At 39.9% G+C, this 24,853-nt stretch overlaps 2 protein-coding genes across 10 annotated transcripts in view; one reads left to right on the plus strand and one right to left on the minus strand.

Moving 5' to 3' along the window:
- Nucleotides 1-1,010: 1,010 nt before the first annotated feature.
- The window catches only part of LOC115582628 (uncharacterized), a 43,621-nt gene continuing 19,778 nt past the window's right edge, over nt 1,011-24,853 (plus strand). For 2 of the 5 annotated variants that reach the window (XR_003984195.1, XM_030418696.1), the window contains exons 1-2: nt 1,011-1,180; nt 5,355-5,549. Coding sequence is in view for 4 of the 5 variants with exons in the window: in XM_030418696.1 (XP_030274556.1) it covers nt 1,160-1,180; nt 5,355-5,549 (216 nt within the window). In the remaining variant the exon portion in view is untranslated. Of the gene's footprint in view, nt 1,181-5,354; nt 5,550-7,368; nt 7,443-7,574; nt 7,985-24,853 lie in introns of those variants that run through there. The other 3 variants (XM_030418698.1, XM_030418699.1, XM_030418697.1) reach the window with 3 other exon arrangements.
- On the minus strand, nt 13,233-22,292 carry LOC115582625 (uncharacterized). Of its 5 annotated transcripts, XM_030418692.1 has the most exons (10): nt 22,130-22,292; nt 21,030-21,132; nt 20,143-20,606; nt 19,895-20,026; nt 19,401-19,660; nt 18,515-18,708; nt 18,318-18,419; nt 16,374-18,168; nt 16,200-16,286; nt 13,233-16,076 (listed from the first exon to the last, which is right to left on the minus strand). In XM_030418692.1, the coding sequence occupies exons 5-8, from the start codon at nt 19,459-19,461 to the stop codon at nt 17,287-17,289; spliced, it is 1,239 nt and encodes a 412-aa protein (XP_030274552.1). In that variant the 5' UTR covers nt 19,462-19,660; nt 19,895-20,026; nt 20,143-20,606; nt 21,030-21,132; nt 22,130-22,292; the 3' UTR covers nt 13,233-16,076; nt 16,200-16,286; nt 16,374-17,286. The 5 variants fall into 5 exon arrangements, with proteins under 5 accessions (XP_030274552.1, XP_030274553.1, XP_030274550.1 ...); XM_030418693.1 differs by having other exon boundaries at nt 18,644-18,708; nt 21,030-22,292; XM_030418690.1 differs by lacking the exons at nt 19,401-19,660; nt 19,895-20,026; nt 20,143-20,606; nt 21,030-21,132; nt 22,130-22,292 and having other exon boundaries at nt 16,374-16,445; nt 16,814-18,168; nt 18,515-18,827.

The raw sequence follows: 24,853 nt of genomic DNA on the forward strand, positions 1-24,853 counted from the left end.
GTTCAGTATACAGGTCGGCACCAAACCATTTTATAATGTTTTTATGAGTGTTTACAGCTGCTAATGTATGTTACGCTGTTACTGTGATGATACGTGACAGTTAAATATTTAATCTGTCCACAATAACCACATCCTGACATGCAAATGTGGCATCTGTGTGAATCAAAAACACCGTCATTTTATAAATACAGTGATTTTTGATTAATAATATCATGGCGACAAAAATAAAGTCTGCAAATCAAGATGAGAAACTGCAACAGCAGTGAAGAGATACACACCATGACAAATATGGTATAAAATAACATTTCATGGTAAAAAAAAAAGTGAAGTATCAGCAGGCTACTATTATAAATATGCACCATATATAGTTTTCAACATTATTATTAGTGAAATCATAGTAGTAGTATTTTCTGCATATTCTTGACTTTGAATGGGAGCAGCTGTAACGCTTGAATTTCCCATCGGGGATCAATAAAGTATTTCTGATTCTGATTCGTATATTATGCAGTCAGTTGTCCATATAAAGTTAAATTAGATTAACCAAGTTGACAGTATGGCGGACAGATGTCTCATTTGCATGTCAGGATGTGGTTATTATGGACAGATTGAATATTTAACTGTCATGTATCATCACAGTAACAGCGTTACATACATTAGCAGCTGTAAACACTCATAAAAACATTATAAAATGGTTTGGTGCCGACCTGTATACTGAACATATGAGGATTAGCTAACATTTATAATCCTCAGAGAACGTTACAGACGTTGTTTTTGGTTCCTCTCTGTTTCCTGAATATATCCGTATGTGTGTGAATGTGTAAATGAGACACATTAATTTATAGCACTTTGTAGAAGGAGCTTTATAAAGTTCACTCCATTGACTCGTATTAGTTCACGGGGCGGATCTGCCTCCTCCAATATGGCGGCGACGTCGACGTACGGTCCAGCGCTCAATGAGGCGTCTATGTATGTATGTCTATGGCAGCAGCCGCCGCCGCCGCCGCCGCAGAAGAAGAAGAAGAAGAAGAAGAAGAAGAAGAAGAAGAAGAAGAAGAAGAAGAAGAAGAAGAAGGAGAAGGAGAAGAAGGAAAAGGAGAAGGAGCTCTCTCCTCGCATCCGGGAGTAGTGACGTTGATTGTTAAATGGTTACCTTTAAGCCATGACTGAGCTCGAGAAGCAGGTGAGTGGCGCGTTATTAATCAATTATTATCTTAATGTTCATGTAGAAAAGTTAGTGACAGAAATAAGGACGAGACAACCCGCTGAATTTAAGCATATTACTAAGCGGAGGAAAGGAAACTAACCAGGATTCCCCCAGTAGCGGCGAGCGAAGAGGGAAGAGCCCAGCAGGAATGTTTTCTACAGAGAAATCCTTAACAAAGAGGCATATCTGAGGACAGCTACGTCTTTTCCGGTGTAAATTTAATCCATGTTCTAACCAGTGTTGGGGAGTAACGAATTACATGTAACGACGTTACGTGATTTAATTACAAAATTTACTTAATTGTAATCCGTTACATTACTGGGAGAAAATATGTAATTAAATTACAGTTGCTTTTGGAAATTTCAATGATTACAACTTAAGTTACATTTGAAAAATCCTATCCCTGTTCTACAAAGGTGGCTCTCTTTTAACCCGGCTAGATCACCATGGTAACTTATGCTTAGCTCATAACCTGGTCCCGACCAGGTTCTGTTCAGACTTTCAGCTTAAAATCGGCTATTAAAGCGCCGCTGTTTCACTATTTAACTCATTTACAGCTGGCGTCACCTTTACTTTGAAAGTCCAGTGGAGCTGGATCAGAACGGAGCATTTGTAGGGAGGGAGAGATCGCGCTGATCCGTTGCTGTTTGCTTTCTCGCGTCTCCGCCTACAAATGTTCAGCTGAGGGAATACGTTGCTCAGCTGTTGATCCGACTCGCATCGAGGTCATTTATTAGGCTATAGCCTATTTACTTTTATATACAGTCAGTCACCACTGAAAGAAGTTGTGCGCTCGCAGCAGGACAGATTATTTAACTTAATGTGGCCCTGAATAAATTCATTGTTTCGCCTGTTATGTGTTGCCCAAACGCAGTAAATCTTGAGTAGGTCTCCTCTGTTTTCTCACATTTAAAAAGGTCTTTGTACTGAGACAACATGAGATTTGCTTGTAGCTACAGCACCTAAAAAAAACCCACTGTAACCTATTTTGATACGCTCACCCAGCCTCGCTTTCAATAAAACACACACTGGCATTTTATAATTGCCATCAGTGAAATATATGAAAACAATATAAAACACAGTTTAAAACAACAGTTGTTGTTGCTCTAAAACTTCATATTTAAAAGCAGCTCAATGTAGAGCTGTCAGAAATTAAAATCAGCCTCCTCTTGTCATATTTGCAGCAACACTGTTGCTTCAGGTTGTGATCAGGCTTTTTTTGTATCCTCATACTCTCTCCATTAAAACAACCTGCTCCTCTTAGCTGACATCAGCCCGTTGTTGCTCCAGTTAGTGAGGAAGTGAGCCTCCTTTGCAGTACAGGCCTAAGGTCAGACTCATAATATATGGTTCAACCTTTGAACTGAAAGGTTTATCACACTATAGGTCTTAAAATGTCAAAATGGTTAGCAGTTGAGAGATTTCATTCAAAATTAAGAAAAGTAATCAAAATGTAATCAAATGTAATTAGTTACATTACTTTGAGAAAGTAATTGAAATAGTTACACTACTATTACATTTTCAACAGGGTAACTTGTAATTGTAACCAACTACCCCCCCCGAGGGATAAAGTCTACAGAGCGCTAGCTCACGTAGCTTTAGCATGTTCAGAAACGACCGCACGACAACATTACACTGCAGTAAATGGATCCAACTATTAACCGCCACCAAAAAGCCACAAATAATGCTCAGAACAGCACCAAACTTAAGCAACAGTACAAAAAGGGTCTCAGCACATAGTCTGGGGCATCTAACCTCCGTAGAGTTGCCACCCGTCCAGTGGCGTATCCAGGATATTTTTACTGGGGTGGCCAAGATGGGACACAATGCTAGTTTGGGGTGGCCATGGCATAGCGTAGTTTCATGCCATGTACACAGCCGACCGCGGTTTAGATTTAAAGAACAGATTGTCTATGTTTAAGTATGGGGTTTGCTGTGTATTAGCAAATAAATAGCATACATTTTGGGCAAAATTGGACCATCCTTTTTAAATTAAATCATGTAGTACACAACAACTTCAAGTAACTGTTCATGAATGACACATCTGGCATACTTGCCAACATTGGGTTGTGAAAAATAGGAAGATTTTTTTCATCGGTGTATCGGCCCAAGTAATAAGGTCCCTTCACCAGGTGTGCATTTTATTTGTCATAATTTCTTGCCTTGTAATTTAAACCACACATGTCCAAAATTCTTAGAACACAGTGTTTCCCCTAATTTTTTTTATAGCACACATGGCCCTTTACTGGATCAGTTTAACACCACTGTGTTAGACCATGGATTAAATTTACACTGGAATATCCCTTTAACATGGTCCCATGCTAATCCAAAACACCGGGTCTTCTCTGTTTGGGTTACTGTTTGATTAAACCTCAGGGAGAGTTGCTCTTCCTGTGAACATGTCTCTAATAAACCTTTATTACAAACACTTGCTCGCCTAACCCATACATCACATAAAGGAACTATGGAACCCTTTTAAATACAGATATGATTTTCAAAAAGCATATGGTCTTTCTCAGTTAAAACCTTCTATATTGAAGTAAAATGAAATAACATGCCTGAATGATGGAAAATAACTTGGTCTATCTTAGATTTTGAGCAGATGAAGAGGAGGACACTTTTCATAAATGTTGGTATTGTCCAGTTGTTGCATATTTTGGGCAGCAAGCATAAATCGATTATATTTTTGGTGCGTAGAGGCCTAGGTCACAAGCTGTCCTGGACACCTTCTGTGTCCAAAAGGTGTCTTTGCTTATGCTGAGAGACTATGCCATCAGTCAAACAAGGGTTTGTCTGGTGTAGTGCATTGGTTATCATGCGACAGGCAGCTTTTTCCCTTAATTACTCTTAGTTCGAGTCCTACGTTTTCTTTGATTTTTTTCTCTGTTTCGTTTAACTGGTTGCATAGTTCTATGTGAAGAATGTTTACTGAAATTGACAGCAAAGACACGTGCATTTCATAAAGATTATGTTTATTTGTGTTATAAACCATCACAGTACAGACACGGTGAACAGACACTGCAGTCACAAGTTGATTTGGCCTCCTCCTGCGTCCAAGAGGTGGCTGTGTGTCTGCTGTGACTCAGGTGTTAACTGTTAAACTTAGTCTGACTGACAATTTAGCAGTGAACTGCCTGTCTGTCTTTCAGTGGATGGTGTGTACTGACTGTCGGGCATGGTTTTCTTTTGTCCCTTTTATTTAAAAGCAAAACAGAAACTCATGTGAGAAGTAACTCAAGATCTTCAGGGTGTCAGATATTTTGCCTTTGTTCTGTTTAATGGTTGAAAATGATTGTATTCTGTTTAAATTAACTCAATGTCCCAACTGTTGAGAATCAGAGTTCTGTTCATGATGCGACCCATGATCTTCGTTTTACGACTGAAGGTGAATTTTCAAAACCTGTAGTTCTCTAAAGTGACACTAGTAAAGTCTGATCCGGTCTCTTGTGATTTGTGTAAATCAGTAGGGAGAGCTGTTTTTCAGGTTCTGGCCATTTATTCATAGGACGGTCTGTGCAGCCAGCTGAGCGTCCGCAAAGCCCCTCGGACCAAGGTAAAGACCTGGACCCAGGTCTTTTGCTCTTCTCCTCTAATGACTCGTGAACTAATGACCTCTTCAGAACCTGAATCAGACTCATTGTTGACCAGCTGATTCACAGAAACTGAAGAGAACTAGAGAAGGCAAGTTCTGAAGAACTTGCAGTCGTAAATGCTCCATGTTGACCAGCTGAAGCCAAATGCAGATTGCTGGCTGTGAAAACTTACTGTAATGTCCAGAATATCTAAAAACTCTGATATAATGTAGGATTTCAGTGTAGGATCTTGTCGGAGACCTTCTCCCAGATCAGCGGCAAATAATCGATGTCGTCACCAACTGTAGCTTGATGACAAGGTCGACTGGTAGAGCTGCCGCTAGCATCGCTAGCATTAGCATTAGGTGAAGCAGGCGACCCAATGGTTTTAGGCTTCTTTTGTGGCATTTTGTTGCGATAAATCAACTAACCACATCCTACTGTGTTAGCAACGTTCCCCAGGCAGGTGAAATTAAGTATGAAACTAGTACGTCTACTCAGTGTGATGCTCACCAACACCTCCCATTGATGAGGTCATTTTAACCACCAACCTCTTCTTCATGTGTGGAATTGAACAGCAGGTCAGCAGATGGAGGCCGACCGTCATCAGCAGCTCTGACTTGAAGAGGAGGAGGAGGGAGGAGAACCAGGAGGAAGGAGGAGCAGACATGAGGGAGGAGAACCATGAGGAAGGAGGAGCAGACAATAAGGAGGAGAACCAGGAGGAAGGAGGAGCAGACAAGAGGGAGGAGCAGCACTGCTCTTCATCTGAGGTGAGTCTTCATCAAGGTCATTGAAGAGGAAGAAGCTGCATGTTTCGCCACGCCTGTAGACACACGCTTGAACACAGGAACTCACGTGTCCAAAAGGTGTCTGTGCTTATTTTGAGAGGCTATGCTGTCAGTCAAGCAGTAGTGGATTGGTTATCATTAAGGATGCACCGAATATTCGGCCACCGGAAATACTTTTATCACAGAAAAGCACGGCCGAAACAGAAAGTTGTGATGACGCAAACAAAAACTGCGGCCAGCACACGCTTGTCTGGATATGCGCCAACATGTCTGTGGTGTGGACGTACTTCAATATATCTGCGAAAGACCCACGGATAGCGATTTGCAAAAGGTGTAATGCTGAAATTTTAGGAGGGGGTGCATCTGCAAAGAGTTTCTCCACGTCGGGTTTAATTTATCACCTGAAATCCAAACATCCTGATTGCCATTCTGAATATGAGAAGAATTTGGCACAGAAAAGGAAAATCAATGCTAGCATGCCGACTCTGTCTGACGTGTGTTTACCTGAGCTGTTTAATGTTGTTGCAGCTCACGTCCATGAGCTTATAGCATCAGATATTTCAGCAATCAGTTTCATAACTGACATATGGAGCTCAGACATCAGCCTCACCAGTATGCTCAGTCTAACCGCACAATGGATCGACACAGATTTCAAGCTGCAAAAGATTCTTCTCCATTGACAAGAGTTTAGAGGGTCACATACAGAAGCAGCCATTTCTGATGCATTCGCCAATATGTTTGACACCTGGCATATCGACCCATCTAAAGTGCATGCCATAGTCAGTGACAATGCAAGAAATATGGCAAAAGCAATAGAAGAAAGCCAGCTGAAAGGAATACGGTGCATGGCCCACAAACTACATCTGGCTGTGAATGAGGGAGTGTTGTTGCAACACCGCGTAGAAGACGTATCGACTATAGGCAGAATAATTGTTGGCCACTTTAACATTCTCAGCTGGCCTATTACCGCTTACTGTCTATGCAAGATCAGTTTGGAGCACCAATAAAACGGTTCCAACAAGACGTGAGTACAAGGTGGAACAGCACTTATTACATGCTGGAAAGCTTCTTTGCGCAAAAGCGAGTCTTGGCTGCATACAACGCAGATCACAAGCTCCCAGCGACATTCACTTAAAACCAGTTGGTCTTGATAGTAGGGCTGGGTATCACCAGGTACCTCGCGATACGATACTATCACGATATTTTGCCCACGATAACGATAATATCATGATACAGCAATTCTGCGATAATCGATATATTGCAAAAAATTTCATCCGCGATACATCACGATATCTGTGTCACTGAAGAAATTCAGAATTTATTGACTGCACTGAATCCATTTCACAGGAATTACAAAACATTGTCAATCAATTTCACATAAATGACAGCCAAGTGTCTCTTCTTAACACACACACTGACTACAACTATCATTAAATATCTATATGTGTGGGTTTCAGAGCTACTTAAACCATTTTTTAAATTTTATTTGGTTGTATACCTAAGTTTGAAAAAAAGATAAAGCTGTCCTCCGAAGAGGGGTGGTGGTGGGCAAAAAAAAAAAAAATTTTTTTTTTTTTTCCATTTTTAAATATTGATATTTGGCACCAGTGTATCGATAACGTACCTCAAGACGAAATATCGCGATATATCATAGTATCGATATTTTGGCACACCCCTACTTGATAGAGAACATTCTCTCTTTTCTAGCCCCCTTTGAGCAGCTAACTAAAGCTCTTCTGATGCATCTGTAGCTGATGTTATTCCTTTAATTGCAGCACTAAAGTGTCTTCTCTTTCTGCAGCAGATGAGGGGCATGCACCCTCGTTTTTCTCATATGTTCAGTGAGATCCTGCAAGAGAGTGCACCAAATAATATGTAGGCTATTCAGTTCTGACTTACTATATATGCAACTGTCAGATGATTTTATTTTTCTGCTAGACATTTTTTATTTTATTTGTTAACATGTTTATTTATGCAGTGGCCCTATTTATCTTTCTCAAATGTCAGGCAGAGGTCAAGCTCAACCACTCAACAGTTAGATGGTTATCTGTCTGTAGTCCCCATCCCCAGAAGTGATAACCCTCTTGCCTACTGGAGAAATAACAAAGGCTGTTTTCCTGACCTGGCAAAGATGGCACGCAAGGACTTGTCTGCTCCGTGCACAAGCACTGACAGTGAGAGACTGTTCAGTGCTGCAACTCATATTCTCGATGAGAAGAGGAACAGACTTCACTGCGATAAAGCAGAGAAGCTACTCTTCATCAAGAAAAAACTGCCACTTTACTTTAAGAAGTAGAATAGGCTTGTGTCTAGTGTTTAAATATTTGTTTTCCACTTTGCACATCTGCAATTATTGGTGCGTTTGTTGTTGTTAAAAGCCTATGTTTAACATATGGGCTATGGCAATCCTTTGTTTTGATTTGATTGTGTCTCAAGTACCCTGCGGAGGAAACTCATTTTGGCCGCTTGTATCCGGGATCTTATTCTTTCGGTCATGACCCAAAGTTCATGGCCATAGGTGAGGGTCGGAACGTAGATTGACTGGTAAATCGAGAGCTTCACCTTTCGGCTCAGCTCTCTCTTCACCACGACAGACCGATACAATGACCGCATTACTGCGGCCGCTGCACCGATCCGCCTGTCAATCTCACGCTCCATCCTTCCCTCACTCGTGAACAAGACCCCAAGATACTTAAACTCCTCCACTTGAGGCAGGAACTCTCCTCCCACCTGGAGGGAGCAAGCCACCTTTTTCCAGTCGAGAACCATGGCCTCGGATTTGGAGGTGCTGATTCTCATCCCAGCCGCTTCACACTCGGCTGCAAAACGCCCCAGGACATGCTGGAGGTCCTGGCTCGAAGGAGCCAACAAGACCACATCATCCGCGAAAAGCAGAGATGAGATCCAGTCGTTTTGATCTAAAGTAAAGAGTTGCGTGCATAAGCCTCTCGTTTACAACTCACAACACAAGCGCCACCCGCTTATTGCATCTCGCGCAAGCGCAGACTCAATATTTTTACCCACCTCCACTGTCAGATGTGTGCAGGTGATTGTAACATAACTTCCGATGTATGCTGTCTGATTGACTGGTGTGTCTGTACCTGCCAGAGTCTTCAAATGGCTGAACGTTCGACTGAGGGATCCTGTCAGGGTCCTTTTTCAGAAGGTTTTGATACAGAGTTCCGATGCTTCTCAATGTAATTTTACGTGGGGATCCAGCAGTCGTTAGCGCAGTGATCCCTGAACTTTGTTCACCGTCTCTCATGATCCTAAGCACCGAATGATACTGAGTTGCACGCGGCACCCAGAGAACAGCGGGGAGTTGGAGCAGAGAAGGGGCGAGGAAAGGGGACAGGGGAGATGGGAGAAAATGGGGGAGGGGGGCAGAGAAGAGAGAATCAAGGAGAATCAATTTGAAGCCTCCGGCAGGTACAGACACACCAGTCAATCAGACAGAGAAACCATCTGTTCCTAACTATTAGAAACTACCTACATCAGTATGAAATCACTAAAGCACCTGTTTGACAGTCCTTCACACAAATCTTCAATGAGCAATCAGTCTGCAGGCCTTACAGTTTTTCTCGATTGTTTACACACATTTTTTGAAAGCATGCCTCATGCCCTCAGAACTCTACACACAAAACAAAAAACACACACACAACAGTCAAAACCCCTCAATTCTCCTGCAAAATGAAACTTTACACTCAAAAATATGTTATTTCTTCTCAAATGGTATTTTGTTTTCAAATGACACACACACAAACCATCATATGACTAGACATTTATAAGAACCAGTTGAACAGTGATGTGCTCAATGTTAAACACTATGATGAATGGAAAAAATTTTGACTTCGGCCTTTTTTGTTCAGTTACACTTACTACAGTCAGTACATACATAAGTGTGTTGTAAAATATTTGAGAATATATACTCAAATACTCAATATATACTTATACTCAGTACACACAAATACACGGTAACAGATTTGTTTAATTTTTCCCACAAAAACAATGTACACAGTGTTCATCCCAACCAACATAAAGTTGGACATACAACAATATACGGTCTACATACAAAATAACAGAAGAATTTACTGTACACAGTTACAGTAAAAAAAAAAAAACTGTGCAGCATGCTCTCCTCTGTTTCTCATCCACATCACAAGCCATGTTTTCACTGGCCAAACAGCGAGAGAAACATCATCTAGCATGGTGAATCCAGCCATGAAAAGCACCAACTGCTACATATCCACATGCATCTTCCATAGCTTGGAGAAGGGGTATATGCATTTGTGGATTTCGGTCATACACTTTACATCGTCAGGCAGAAAAAAAATTCTCAATAGGATTGAGGAATGAAGAATATGGAGGGAAGTAAACAACTAAAAAGCGTGGATGTGCAGTGAACCAGTCACGACCCAGAGCAGCCCAGTGGAAACTTACATTGTCCCAAATGACAACATACCTGAGCTGATCTGGTGGAATGAGTGTTGTGTACGGTGTCCAGGTGTTTGCCCATGTGATGAGTCAGTATGCATAGTAGGGCAATTAACTTTAGAATTTTGAATGACAGAGTGTTCCTTGTGAAAACAAGAGATTTTCTTTATGAAAACTGTGCCAAATGCAGAGAATTGTGTGTAGTGTTTTGAAAAAAGTGTGTTTTAGAATTGCAATTTGAGTGTAAAGCATGAATTGTGCTTGTAGTTTAGCAGAATTGGTTCAGGGGGTTGGTGCATGAGTTACATGTTGTGGTCATTGTGTCTCAAGTACCAATTTTTGTGTGTAAACAATTGAGAAAAACTGTAAAAGGTGCAGTGTCTGTGTTGTTCTTTGCCAACATGGATGGAAGAGTTCTAAAGTAGATGAGAGTGAGAAATAGGTGCACAGGAATGTCAAGTTTGGATAAGGCATGCAAGAAGATTTTTCCCTTGGTGCATTGCAAGAGAAATACTGTCTTTGTGCCACTCTCAGTAATACATCCATGGATACTTCCAGATCCTATTGTAGATCTCACATTGCTTGACAAAAAGAACAAAGATAAGTAATTCATTTTACACCAACAAGTAATAAAGACATATATAGAAAATAACTATTACAGTTGTGTTCAAATTTACACAGATGCTTCAAAGAACTCAGCCTCAGTGAAAAAAGGATGAAAAGGTAAAACATTTTAAGGTGAAGGAGCTCAAATAGTTCAGAAAAGGATGATAAGGTAAAAAGATGTAGAGTAAGAGGGTTGGAAGAGGTTAAAAAGGTGAAAAGAATATGAAAATCTGTAGATTAAGAGGGCTGGGAGAGGTTAAAAAGGTGAATAAAGGATGACAAGCAGTAGAGTAAGAGGCCTGGAAGAGGTTAAAAGGTGAAAATATATGAACACCTGTAGAGTAAGAGGGCTGGAAGAAGTTAAAAAGGTGAAAAGAATATGAAAATCTGTAGATTAAGAGGCCTGGAAGAGGTTAAAAGGTGAAAACATATGAACACCTGTAGAGTAAGAGGGCTGGAAGAGGTTAAAAAGGTGAAAAAAGGATGAAAAGGTAAAAAAGTTTAAGGGTGAAAGAGCTCAAATAGGTGAGAAAAGGATGAAAAGGTAAAAAGATGTAGAGTAAGAGGGCTGGGAGAGGTTAAAAAGGTGAAAACATATGAAAAGCTGTAGAATAAGAGGGCTGGAAGAGGTTAAAAAGGTGAAAACATATGAAAAGCTGTAGAATAAGAGGGCTGGAAGAGGTTAAAAAGGTGGATAAAGGATGAGAAGCAGTAGAGCAAGAGGCCTGGAAGAGGTTAAAAGGTGAAAACATATGAACAGCTGTAGAGTAAGCGGGCGGAATGAGCTTAAAAATGTGAAAAAAAGACTAAAAAGGCCAAAAAGTAAGAGGGCAGAAAGAGGTTAAAAAGGTGAAAAAAGGCTGACAGGTGAGAAGTTAAAGGCAGAAAGAGGTTAAAATGGCTGCAAACATGCTGCAGCAGGAGCAGAAACAAAGACGAAAATGTCCCCATAAGGAATGAATGGGAAAATGCCTGCCAAACTCCTGCGATTCTTGAGAAAACTGTTATAGTTATCGCCAAAACATGCTATATGTTGAGTAACAGGAGACATTGCAGAACGCACTCATGCCATTTTTATTTCTGTAGAGTGCATAATGAGGGCACAGGAGCGAGAGACAAAACATGTACCGTCTGCGATCCTCCAGAAATTTTAACTCAAAATTAACATTGCGGCTTATGGGGAACATTCAGGAGTGCTTGTCGCTCTCAGGCTAAATCCCAAACCGTAAGTCCTACAGCTGAAATGAGACCATCAGCTGAAACCCAACAAGATTTCCTACATTTATATGCCTATATTGTCTATGTCAAGTACAAGATGTGGGATCCAAATCAAGCTGAAGCAAAAAAAAATCCAGTTTTCGGAGCTGCTCCTCACTCTGGGGTGCGGCAGTTGATGATGTCACGCACTCTAGCTCACGCAATACACACCCATTATAAACTCAGAAGACGGGCATAAAATCCTTAAAACTAAAACTGTGACCATTTCAAAACCGTACAAGATTTTTAAAAACTGAATACAAGGTCAATAGTTCAAGGTTTTGTGATTCATTTAAAGTTTGAATGGTGTCTCTCGCTCAACGTATGAGTAACAAGAAGAGGTTGAAAGTCGATGAGTTTTGAAGAGGATTTGAAGCTTTTCCCATCTGCTGCAATGTTAAATTTTTTTTGGAAAAAGCTGAATAGCTGAAAAAGTTGAAAAGTTGAAAAGAAGGAGGTTGAAAGAGCTGAACAAGCTGAACATTTGAATGTTTGAATTGTTTGAATAGCTGAACGTATGCTGAAGCTATAGCAGAATGAAATTTGAAAAAATCCCCATAAGGATGAATGGGGAAAATTTTGCATTAAAAGCTGAATATTTCCAAAAGTATAATAGTAAGAAAATCCAAAAGTAATAGCCATCATGTCCTTAAAGAGCTGAACATTTTGATATTTGAATGGTTTGAATCGGTCAAAGTTTGAAGGAGTTGAAAAGTGCCAAAAAACGTACGGAAGAATAATAATAAACTCCAGAAGAACAATAGTGTGAATGCTAGAAACATTTGCATTTCCTACGAAAATACAGTGTGAATGCTGAAGACTGAAGCGAAATCTGCTGAACGTACTGCCGAAAATGCATAAAACTATAAGGTTGAATGGTCGGGAATTTGCAGAAAAAGCAGAATTTTCTAATAGCTGGTAAGGCAGAAAGGCAAGAGGTTTAATGGGCTAACAAAGTTCAACATTTTGATAGCTGAACAGTTTTTCTAGCTGAATATGAAGTTGAATTTTAAAGGAGTTGAAAAGGCAGAAGTTGAATATCTAAAAAGGCTAAAAAGCTGTAGAGTAAGAGGGCTGAAAGAGCTTAAAAAGGTGAATAAAGGCTGAAAAGGCTAAAAAGCTGTAGACAAAGAGGGATGAAAGAGCTTGAAGAGGTGAAAAAAGGTTGAAAAGGAGAAAAGTTAAAGGCAGAAAAAGCTTAAAATGGCTGCACACATGGTGGAACAGGAGCAGAGCCAAAGACTAAAATGTCCCCATTAGAATGAATGGGAAAATGCCTCCCAAACCCCTGTGATTTTTGAAAAAAACTGTAACAGTTATCACCAAAATATTTATATATTACAAAGTTGGAATGGTGTCTGTATCTCAAAAGAAAGATGAATATTTTAAAAAGCTGAAAGGCAGAAAAGCTTAGGAGGGCTAAAAGAGTTCATAAAGTTAAACATTTTCATTGCTGAACATGGAAGCAGAATGTTTAAAGGAATTGGAAAGGCAGAAAGGTGAATATTTTCAAAAGCTTAAAGGGCAGAAAAGCTTAAGGGGGCTAAAAGAGTGGAAAAAGTTGGACATTTTAATTGCTGAACATGAAGTTGAATGTTTGAAGGAGCTGAAGATATAGAAAAATGAATTTCTGAAAAGGCTAAAAAGCTGTAGAGTAAGAGGGCGGAAAGCAGGGGCGTAGCCAGACACTTTTTACCGGGACACATGCCCCGGTAAACATATGCTGTGCCCCCCTGTAAAATTCCAGATTAAATTTCACATTGAGTCTATTTTTCATCACAGACATATTATGATCACAGAATGGAGTAGTTGACAACTCCTGTGACAGGTGAAAGCAGGAGAAGATGCAGGTGGACAGTCAAGTCAGAGAGAGGAAGTGGAGGAGAGAGACAGACGAGAGAGAGGGAAAAGACATGAGGGACCATCACTTCATCACACTGAGGGAACAGATTCCATAGAAACAGATATATCTGTTGAGGAGGACACTGGTCAGACGCGAGACTATTCAGATTCATAGTGCAATTGTCTGTTTGGCACTAATATGATGAGGATGTGTTTGTGTGTGTGTGTGTGTGTGTGTGTGTGTGTGTGCACTTGTGTAACTCTATAACAGGGGACCTCCGGATCGTAACACACACACGGCTAACGGGACATTTTTCAGGTCCCCTCTTGCACATGCCTTCAATCATGCTAGAATCATGCCTAAAGCCTGCTGGTAAATTTTTTTCATATTTACCACGAGGGGACCTGGAGTCGTGTGAGTGTTTAAATCCATACTTAACACTCTCCTGGCAGACTGGAGCAGGAATTGTAAGGATTAACTCACACACGTCGTACTTAATACTCATGCATATGAATGGCCTGCAGCCCCAGAGGGTCGTTCAGACTGCAGAGGGGACTGGAGAAACCAGTCTCTTACAACATGCAACAAAATAGAGAAAGCAACTACACTGCATTAAAATTAAAGGGTACCCACAGAGCAGAACAATAATATTGATTTTCACAATAAAAAAAAAAAGGAAGAAACTGGAAAACCAGAATAAAATTATTTTGTTTTCTTTTTTGGTACAAGAAAACAGTAACATCAACAATTATGAGAAGGAATTTGTAAAAAAAAGGCTAAATAGGTTTGTTATTAAGCTTATTATCAAAAAAGATTGAGGTTCAGCTTTTGTGGATGTCTTAAGTTTTAAGCAAAAAACTATTGAAATAAATAGCCACCAAAAAGGCAGGAGAGTATCAAGTAATTTAGAGGAAAAATAACTGGGATAAATTTAAAATGATTAATTTGAATACTTGAATACAAAATACTGTCACATTAAGTTCTATATTTTTGTTTAGCAAATGTAGAATGTATATTTGAGGGTGGCCATGCCGAGCAGTATCATAATGGGATTGATAAATGTGAATGCACATAACAATACTGCATCAGGGTTCTCACTGATACTGTCTAATAGGTCTTTATATGTTGCTTTTTGTCAGAAAAGCTGTAAAAGAGTTAAGTTTGTCAACTGTGTTGCATTAGTCCCTTTCTCTGCCTGTACAAAATGGCACAAGTCCCCTGTTGGATGGTATTGAATGACACTTATCCTGTGGCTGTCTGTTTTTCTGTATATTTCTACAGTGTTTTCAGTGCCCAACAATGTTCATATTATACAATGTTCAGATAATTATAACTACAGATAACAAAAAACACAAAGACAATACAGAGCTGTGTTAAGCCAAAGTTTATTTAAAGTGCTTTTAAATCCACACACACTCCTAAACTGAGAGTTTCTCTCTTGCTTTTGCTGTACTCCTAACGATGGAAATGGCTTTCCACATGATAAACTACAGAGACAGATTATCATGTGGAAAATCTCATAAACTCACTATAAGAGCTCCCCCCGCGGTAGTACAGTCTTTCCACCCTCAGTGATGAGTTATTTTCGGTGTGGAGCAAAGTTCAAGTATATCAATGTTTATATAAACAACTGGAGTTAATAAATAAGTCTAGATATAAAAAAAACAAAACAATCATTTCAATGTTATGACAGAGTGCTATTTAAATGACTACAGATGTTATTGCTATTAAATGTTATGATGCACTGATGCTCTGTTCACATGACAAAACAATATTTTGACCCTCACACTGATGCCACATTCACCAGAAAAACAATGTTTTGACCCTCACACTGACGCTCCGTTTACATGAAAAACCAATGTTATGACCCTTACACTGATGCTCCGTTCACATGAAAAACCAATGTTATGACCCTTACACTGATGCTCCGTAATGCGAGCTCCCAGTATTCAGGCACATAAAACTGATTATTCGGGATGCGAGCTCCCAGTATTCAGGCACATAAGACTGATAATTCAGAATGTGAGCTCCCAGTATTCAAGCACATAACAGTGATAATCCAGAATGCGAGCTCCCAGTATTCAGGCACATAACACTGATAATCCAGTATGCGAGCTCTCAAGATACTGGTGCCCAGTGTTAATGATCTTAATACTGTTGGTTCAACTTTCGCTTGATAGCTGTTATTTTGTTGTGCACAAAGTATTTCACTGCCTTCCAGTCTCTCCCGTTATCCCTTAGAGTCTGGTGTTCTTTTAGGAATCGCTGACATTCCTCTTTTCCTGGGGTCTTCATTTCCATCAGGTAGCCTTTGAAGTAGCGTTCGATAAGTTTTCTTTCCATCGTTGACCAATGCCTTCTGGATTTCCCTGAAAATAAATGAAGAAATAATGTGAATAAATGGATGAATGAAAATGACCACCATCAATTATCGTCAACGAAAGTCATTATGTTTCATAAAGATAATCTTTCAAATCAATGGAATAACGTACCGCTTTGACTTGATGGTGATTTCTCAACTTCCCCTGATGACCTTCTAGAGGTAGCAGCCTCTTCAGAGCCTCCATGCGCTGAGTTTCCTGAAACCATGAATAATTGAAAGTCACGCTGCGTTTAGTAAACAGATTTTTCTTTACCTGGGTACTACATGTTGTGCATAACCTTACCTTTTTGACTTGAGGTGGCTGTCTGCTCAGGCAGGACATCTTCTGCATCTGTGTCGCTGTCCTCCTCTTCAGCTGCAACAAAATATTTAAAGCTTATATTACACAGTACAAGTTGTTTTTTTTTCTAAGTATACTGTCTTTGATTTCTTTAACAAAACAATAAAAAACAGATGTTCTTAATATCCTTTATATTGATGTTTGGAATGATGTCTTGCAGGGACTTTCCTTTAAATTCTCCCAGTCCACTTTGTAGAGCAAGATCCATAATTTAGGTGGGCAAAAATGTAGGGATTGCTTGGGGAAATCCCAACTGCTTCCCTGTTTTTTATCAGGAGGTCAACTGACATTTTAATATTGTTTGGGAAGAGCACAGGTACCTTGCGGCCCCTCTTCCCTCGTATTTCTACCCTGGTGAGTATCTTGCATAAGGATCTTTCTACCTTTGACAGGCTGGCCAGAATTTCATCTTGCATACTCCCTTTGTTTCTCTGCATGTATGTTTTGACCTCCATCCTCGAAACTTCTCCTGCACGACGACGATTAAACAGAATCAGCTGTGTCAGAGTGACCTGAGCTAGCTAACCCCATGCAGTTTTTGTTTGATGGTGAATCAGATCGTTTTTGTGGAGCTCTTCTTGCTTGTTCAGGTGAACTTGGAGCATTGTAATGTCTTTTGCCTGAGGCAGTGTTTGGGGTTGGTTCCATTTTTTTCTGCTCCAGGGTTTTCATTGCACTGAATGACACATGTGTCGACCATTCCATCGTAATCAGTTTTTGAAATTCCTCTGCTCTTGTCTTTAAGTCATTATCCTGTTGACGCAGAGCTTGTCCTTGTAAAATCGATGTCACAGTCACAAGGGAATATCGCAATTTAAGTGCAGTTGAAGGAACTGAAAACCGGCGTGTTCAATCATCAAACCCAGTCATTTTCTTTCTCAAGTACTGTGTTAAACTTTACTGGGCTGATCAAGTCCTTCAAAAAGACAATGTCTTCATCAATCTGTCTTGCTGCCACAAGAAGTCTTGCGAGTTCCCTCATCTTGTTTCCAATGTCTGACCATTGTCTCACATTTTCTCCATTTTTGGAGAACATTCTCTCTCCTAGTGAAAGAATCAGAGTGTCAGATTTCACCACTTGGGTTACTGTGTCATATGCCATCTGCTCAAGGACTTTTTTAAATCCACTGGAAACTGAAGCATCCATGGGCAACATCAGGGAACAGGATGTCTGGAGTCGTCTGTTCACTGGACCATCCTCTTTCACTTGCAGTTTGCACCGCTTTAGGTGTCTCCAGAGGTCTGTTTTGAGGTACATAGCAAAGCAAAACTTGCAAGGCAGGTAGTCTGTTGCTGTTGATTTACAGGTTGCTTGCCTTTTAGGTACAATTTGTCCTTTCCCAGATTCCATGACTGAATAGTTGTGGTTGTAGTTTCCAAGGTTCCTCATTTTGCTCAAAAGAAGATTGCGCATGGCTGAACCTTGCCTGTGTGCAAGTGCCTTTGCCACTTCAGGTTTATCCTGATGCTTCTGTTTTAGATGTCTTGTAATTTTTGCATATGGCCGCTGACAGTACAGGCAGACATTTTTCTTGTCATAGATCTGCTGATGTTGACTGTTTGACGAAGTTTTCACTTGGATACTATTTTGTTGAAGGTCATGGGTATTTTGATCCATCGGCATTGGGGTTTTTGAAGGTGGTCCTCGAATTATTTCCTTTTCTGCTGTTTCCTCTTCAGCTTGTTGTTTATCGTCATCTGACATTTCATGGGAAAGGGGAAGTTGTTGCTCCGTGTCCTAAAGTAAAGAAACATGAGTTACTTTTACATTTGCCTATAATACAAAATATAATAATATATGAAATTCATAACAGCACTTTGTTTCTGCATACAATTATCTTATACATTTTACCCATTTGTGTTCATGTAATTAAAAGCCCTAATTACCATTTCACACACAAGTAATTCATCTGTTGGGGTGGAAGAAGTGTCTGCTTCTGCTTGTCGTTCCTGCTCTTTATTCGTCATTTCCAACCGCTGCTCTGTGATCTGAAATGAAAGAAATTCATAGCCACACATCATTTTCATACATTTATTATATCTAATTTTTAGGAATTTGTTTCACAATTCTCTTCCTTCCTTACTATTTCACGCACAGATAATTCCTCTTCAGTGTCAGAAGACTTTTCTGCTTCTGCTTGTTGTTCCTGTTCCTCTTTATCTGACATTTCCAGGGACAGGGTAAACTTCTCAGTGGTCATGTATGTACTCACTTCATTTATATTCACGCTGCCGGTGTTGGTTGTGGTTCCCCTGTAACCGGACTGTTGTGTGAAACCTGTAAATACATTAAAATAGGATTCATTGTTTCCACTGGAGTGTTCTAAGGATAACATTTTTCTTATGAACAGAATCATACACACACATGGGTCATGCCATACCAGCTCACCTTGGCCATCCCAGTTCACGTCATGAAAGTTCTTGAAAAACACATGTTAAAATGTATCTTAAATTCAGTGGACCTCTTAAAATACTATAGCTGCAATCCAAATAATTTTTAAGTAATGATTTTTTTAGGTTTGGCCCACTCCGCTAAATTTGAGCATTTTTGTGATTCTTGTATGTGTATTCTATATATATTTATTTATATTTATTACATAGTTTGAATACAAACTGGAGAACAACAATACCAGGGACATGTGGAGTGGGATGAGAGAGATAAATGGCTTCCAGAGGAGAGGAGGAGGAGCACCTCCCCCAGCCCCCCTGCTGCTCCTCTGAGCGACACCTCCAGGACAAAACCCACACAGCTCCCACAGTCCCACACCAACCCCCGCAGTAGACACCATATCCCTCGTCACTAACCCTCAACCCTCTGCTGGCAGCCACCACAAAACCTGTCACACCCCCCACCCCTTCATGACATGAACAAGGAGGGGTTCTGAATTCTCAGTGAGCTGGCATGGAAGGAACCTCAAATAAAGAATATAGAATATTTAAGGTGAAGAGAGTGTTAGTCTTGGCACTTACATGTGAAAACCTGAAGGCATTCCCCAATGGTTGGACGTTTTTCAAATGAGCTATTCAGCATTCTGGTAATAATATCCTTCAGGCTCCTCCATTTTTCTTCAAAATGAAGAGTGAAGTTGCCTGTTTTGACATTTTGAGCCAGCCGAAGTGGATCACTGGAGTAGGGTCTTCTGGTTTGATAGGGATGTTGCCCATCAGTCTGTAATATTGTAGTATATATATAGTCTGTAGTATATGTAATGCACCAAGCACCCCGCTACCTAAAATGTAATGGGAGAAATTGAAATAATGTCAACTAGGAGTCACCAAAATCGCTCTTCACATTAAACTACTTGCATTTACCTAGTCAAACTGTAGAGAATGAGAATGACTAAGCAGGACAACTTGAAATGGTATATTTATATTATTACATTTGAGAAATCCAATCTTAGTGGTCATGGATCAAAATAGCATCATTAATTACATTTAAATGAACATTTTCAAGCTCAGCTCACTTGGATATCTGATTCCTTCTTTGTATGTGCATTGTGGGCCTCCAACATCCTCGTAACTGGACCAAGTGGCCTGTGCAAGATCCTTTATTCTGCTTGCTCCACAGTCTGTGAGATACAGTTTGTTGTTGACGTCTGTGGAAGAGCAAAAATACTCCTTATTCATATGCCCATTAAAGGTCATCTACGAAATCACAACCAAACATGACCAAAATGCATAATACAGGTTAATTTCATCTATAAACTTTTACCAAACAAAATATTTTCAGGCTTCAGGTGTCTGTGCAAAATCCCGTTGGAGTGGAGTTCCTCAAGCCCCAGCAATAACTCCTGGCAAATTTCTTGTCTTCGCTTCTTGGTAAGGTTTTGTCTCTCAGGAAGATTCTTCTTTTCAATCAGTTCACCTAGGTTGTATTCACAGAGAGGGGAGACAAAATAGGCAAAGTAAGCATCTTCCAACACAGAAATGGGTTGCAACATGTTCCACTTGTAAATTTTTTGAACACAGAAAATGAGCCATCTCCAATTCTTTTTTGGACATGTGTTTGGGAACTCGTTTCACTGCCACAGGGCGGTTGTGCAGGAGTCCTGGGAATATTTCTGCAGCATTGCATCCATTTGCAATCTTCATTTTGGGGTTGAAAACGACATCATCAATTTTCATCACGTCAGACATTGAGTGAAGATTTTCCAATGAAGTCCTCCATCGAGATTCCTTGAAAATACAGAAAACCCAATAAGATTATGGCAATATGAGGGTGAAACAATACACAATATATCTAGAAAAATGACTAAAGAGTATCTTCAGTGAATAGTTGAAGTATTGAAGAAGAAGAGATTGGTTACTGTGAGGTCTATAATCCATTTTCTTTCTTTGTTATTGCTCACGTCAGGGACAGTCAATTAAGATACCTTACAATTTTTCTCACACTTAATGAATATTTTATACTGCACAATGTAATTGGCAAGCTGAAGTTTCGGGTTTTCGAAAATGAGCTTAAAAAGAATTTCAACCAGTTTCTAATCGAATCATATCCACAATATTGCTATGGATGAGAGTCCTTACAACTTAGTGAAATGACGAAATTGTGTGTGTCAAAGAAGCAAAATGTGTAAATAGAAATAGATATATACATACATGCCACAGACAGTTAGGGTCTCCATAGTCATAGTCATCTTTGCCAGCAGCAATGAAGTGCAAGGCTTCCTTTTCAGGTTGGACCCTTCTGGATGTCATTTTTCTGTGGAGTAATTAAGATGATATTATACATGATGCGTTGTCTTCACCAATAACAAGTATATTTAAATTGGCTGCTTTATGTAATTTGATGACAAGCATGAAAGCCATAGTGACTTCATGAAAGCAGTAGTAGCTTTGCTACTGCCAAAATTATAATGTTCAGTGGAGTTGAAGTCAGGCAACAATTGACAATGACAGTCAGGACTTCATTGGTCTTTAAGTACTTTAAGTACACTTACTATGGCTAGAATAAAGGTTTATAATAGGGCAGTACATCCAACTCTAAAACACTAGACAGAAACTAAATCAGTTTCCAAAACACAGCCAGGCAGAGCTAAAGGGACCTCACCATCAGAAGATCAATATACCAATTAGCGGGACCTTGCAAAACCATAAAGCTGTGGTGCTTGTTAATTTAAATGAATGTTACCATTCAGCAACAGCTATTGAAATGAAAACATGTGGCCAAGTTTCCACAGGGTGTCTTGAATGATCAGGACAAATTTTGATCCAATCCAGGAAAGGGGGAGGAGCGGCTGAGGCAAATGAACATTAAGCAAACAAGTTCAACCAGTTTTTCACCAGGTTTGATTCCAGCTCCCCCACCCCCAGCAGCCCCCCTACTACTCACTGAAGCAACCAATCCAGGAACCCACAAGGATTTCATCATATAAACAAAGAATCACTAAATGCGTAATTTTGGTCTGGGGCCTAAAGAATTCATTAATCAAAAAAGCATTTGGAGACAGCTCTAGGATTTTGCAAGGTCTCATGAATTCTACATATGTTTCAACATGATTATTTTCATGAAAATCCATGAAATGAAGTCATAATGAAATTTATACAATTACATTTAACAGAAATGCTAAAATGGAGGTATTTTGACTAGTGGAGAAAAAAAACCTTTGACTCTACTGCATCTACTCTAAAGCATATTGATAGTAACAGGCTCAACAGATTCATCCATTCAAGGGTATATGTAAAAATGTTGAACTTACCTATCACTTTAGCGGTGAAGCTGGTAGAAGGCAAAAATAGAAGAATGTTCGAAGAGAAAGAAGAATTTCTCAAAGTCTGTAGTCGTCGTCCAAAAATACCACAGTGTTAAACACTGACAAAAAGTACCAAAGGCTGGAAAACTTTCTGTGAAAAAAGCCCAGAATATATACAGAATCCTGAGCAGATATCTGGACAGGGATTGGTTCCCTTGGTTAGGGGATGTAAATGTGTGCTGACACAGAGATGCAAATGACTCTGACCAGACATCTGGACAGGGATTGGTTCCCTTGGTTAGGACTACGATGCAAATATTCACCTTTGTTATCGAATCAAGGTCTTGTAAGTTCAAGTGGACCCCAAGCATCTTTTGTCCAACTCTCAACTTGAAGTCACATGTCACTCTCTTAGATTAAGTGAATTGTCTTACAGTGTATCTCCTACTATGAGAGGGAAAAAATATATGAAATGACACATGATTATGAAGTAGATTGTGAGGTAATTCCCTGTTTTTGTTCAGAAAAGGGCACAATGTTTTAATGGCTGACAGTTGATACACTGGGAGGGATCTCTAAACTTTTTGAGGATCTTCCATTGTCTACAAGTAGAAATACTGGCAAGGAATGTCAAATCAAGATTAATAAGATTATCAGAGAACAAGGGATAATTTAGCTCATGTAACCAGTGGAATTCTGGAGTGAGAGAGCAGCTGAAGCAAGAAGAAAAGATGATGACTCTTCAGGACAGAGGCCCGTTCCTCACTGCAGCGGCCCAGGTCAAAGTCAGACCTCTGGCCCTTTGTTGCATGACATTTAGTGCCCAGTCTCACTTCTTCCAAGCAAAGAGGGGATTTGAATCAATCTGTACCATCCAACTGGGGATCATCTTCTCTGTTTTAAGGCAGGAACACACTGGCCCCAACGTTGGATGTTTGGGGAGACTTAGACAAGTTGTGGAACAAATCTGTTCAGTGCTTTCAGCTGTGTTAGAAGCTTTTGGCTTTTTACAGTGTATCTCCTACTATGAGAGGGAAAAAACATATGAAATAACACATGATTATGAAGTAGATTGTGAGGTAATTCCCTGTTTTTGTTCAGAAAAGGGCACAATGTTTTAATGGCTGACAGTTAATACACTGGGAGGGATCACTGAACCTTTTGAGGATCTTCCATTGTCTACAAGTAGAAATACTGGCAAGGAATGTCAAATCAAGATTAATAAGATTATCAGAGAACAAGGGATAATTTAGCTCATGTAACCAGTGGAATTCTGGAGTGAGAGAGCAGCTGAAGCAAGAAGAAAAGATGATGACTCCCCAGGACAGAGGCCCGTTCCTCACTGCAGCGGCCCAGGTCGAAGTCAGACCTCTGGCCCTTTGTTGCATGACATTTAGGGCCCAGTCCCACTTCTTCCAAGCAAAGAGGGGATTTGAATCAATCTGTACCATCCAACTGGGGATCATCTTCTCTGTTTTAAGGCAGGAACACACTGGCCCCAACCTGGGATGTTTGGGGAGACCAAGACAAGTTCTGGAACAAATCTGTTCAGTGCTTTCAGCTGTGTTAGAAGCTAGGAATGGCCGTCTGGTCCATTTTTTTTAGAAAAGCAGTCCTTCCCACTGTCTTCCTGTACAGGTGATTATTTGTACTCTACACCTGTCTGCCGTTGATATGGACCTGCAGTCTCTTTGTCTCATATAAAGGGCCATATAGCTCTCATTTGACATCTGAATGAAGGCCGAGTGGTGTTGTCTGTGGAATGTGCTACATTTACATTTCTATGAGGTGAACACTTAAAGGTCTAGGAAGAGATGCTTCTCTTCTCCACTTGAACTTACATGACCTTGTTTTGATAACAAAGGTGACCATATTAATGTCCTCATTCTGTATTGTACGTATGCACTGTATTTATTTTATTTTATTTATTGTGTTGCTGTTTTTATGTTAACTGCACATCTGTGAACACGTCAAAGACACATTTCCACTGCTTTTTGCAGGGGACAATAAAGTTTTTCTGATTCTGACTCTGATTCTGATCCCTGTCCAGATGTCCGGTCAGAATAATTTGCATGACTGTGTCAGCACACATTTACATCCCCTAACCAAGGGAACCAATCCCTGTCCAGATGTCTGGTCAGAATAATTTGCATGACTGTGTCAGCACATATTTACATCCCCTAACCTAAGGAACCAATCACTGTCCAGGTATCTGCTCTGGATTCTCTTAATAGTCTGTGTTCTTCACAGTAGTTGTGGTATTTGGTGCCTACTGGAAGTGTTTCTCATCGCAGTTTTTGAGACAGCAAAACTTTCCAACAAGATGAGGTAAGTTACATATGACCAATGCTTTTTCTCTTCATAAGAAATATTTATATGTTTAGTATATCCATACTAATTAAATATGCAAAGTTACACTTTCTAATGTGTACAATTCAAAATATTTGTTGTCTTTAATATCATGAACTCCTAGTCTCTGTCAGTAGTTCGCTTTGTTCATCCAAAACAACAAGAAGTCCATAAATTCCCACTCCAAGAGAAAGGTATGTAAACACACATTATATTTTTTGAGTATGTCTTGTTGTGGAATGCCAGAATCCCGAGAGAGGTTTTTAAGTTTTAGTTAAGGTTGTAGCTAGTGTACTATAGAACAAACAAATGGTTACTGTGTTAATTTGAAAACATTATTTGCTGTAAATTACTATCCAGTATAAAGTAGTGTAATTAAGT

This window comes from Sparus aurata, chromosome 6 (assembly GCF_900880675.1).
Source record: "Sparus aurata chromosome 6, fSpaAur1.1, whole genome shotgun sequence".
In the NCBI taxonomy this organism is placed as follows: domain Eukaryota; kingdom Metazoa; phylum Chordata; class Actinopteri; order Spariformes; family Sparidae; genus Sparus; species Sparus aurata.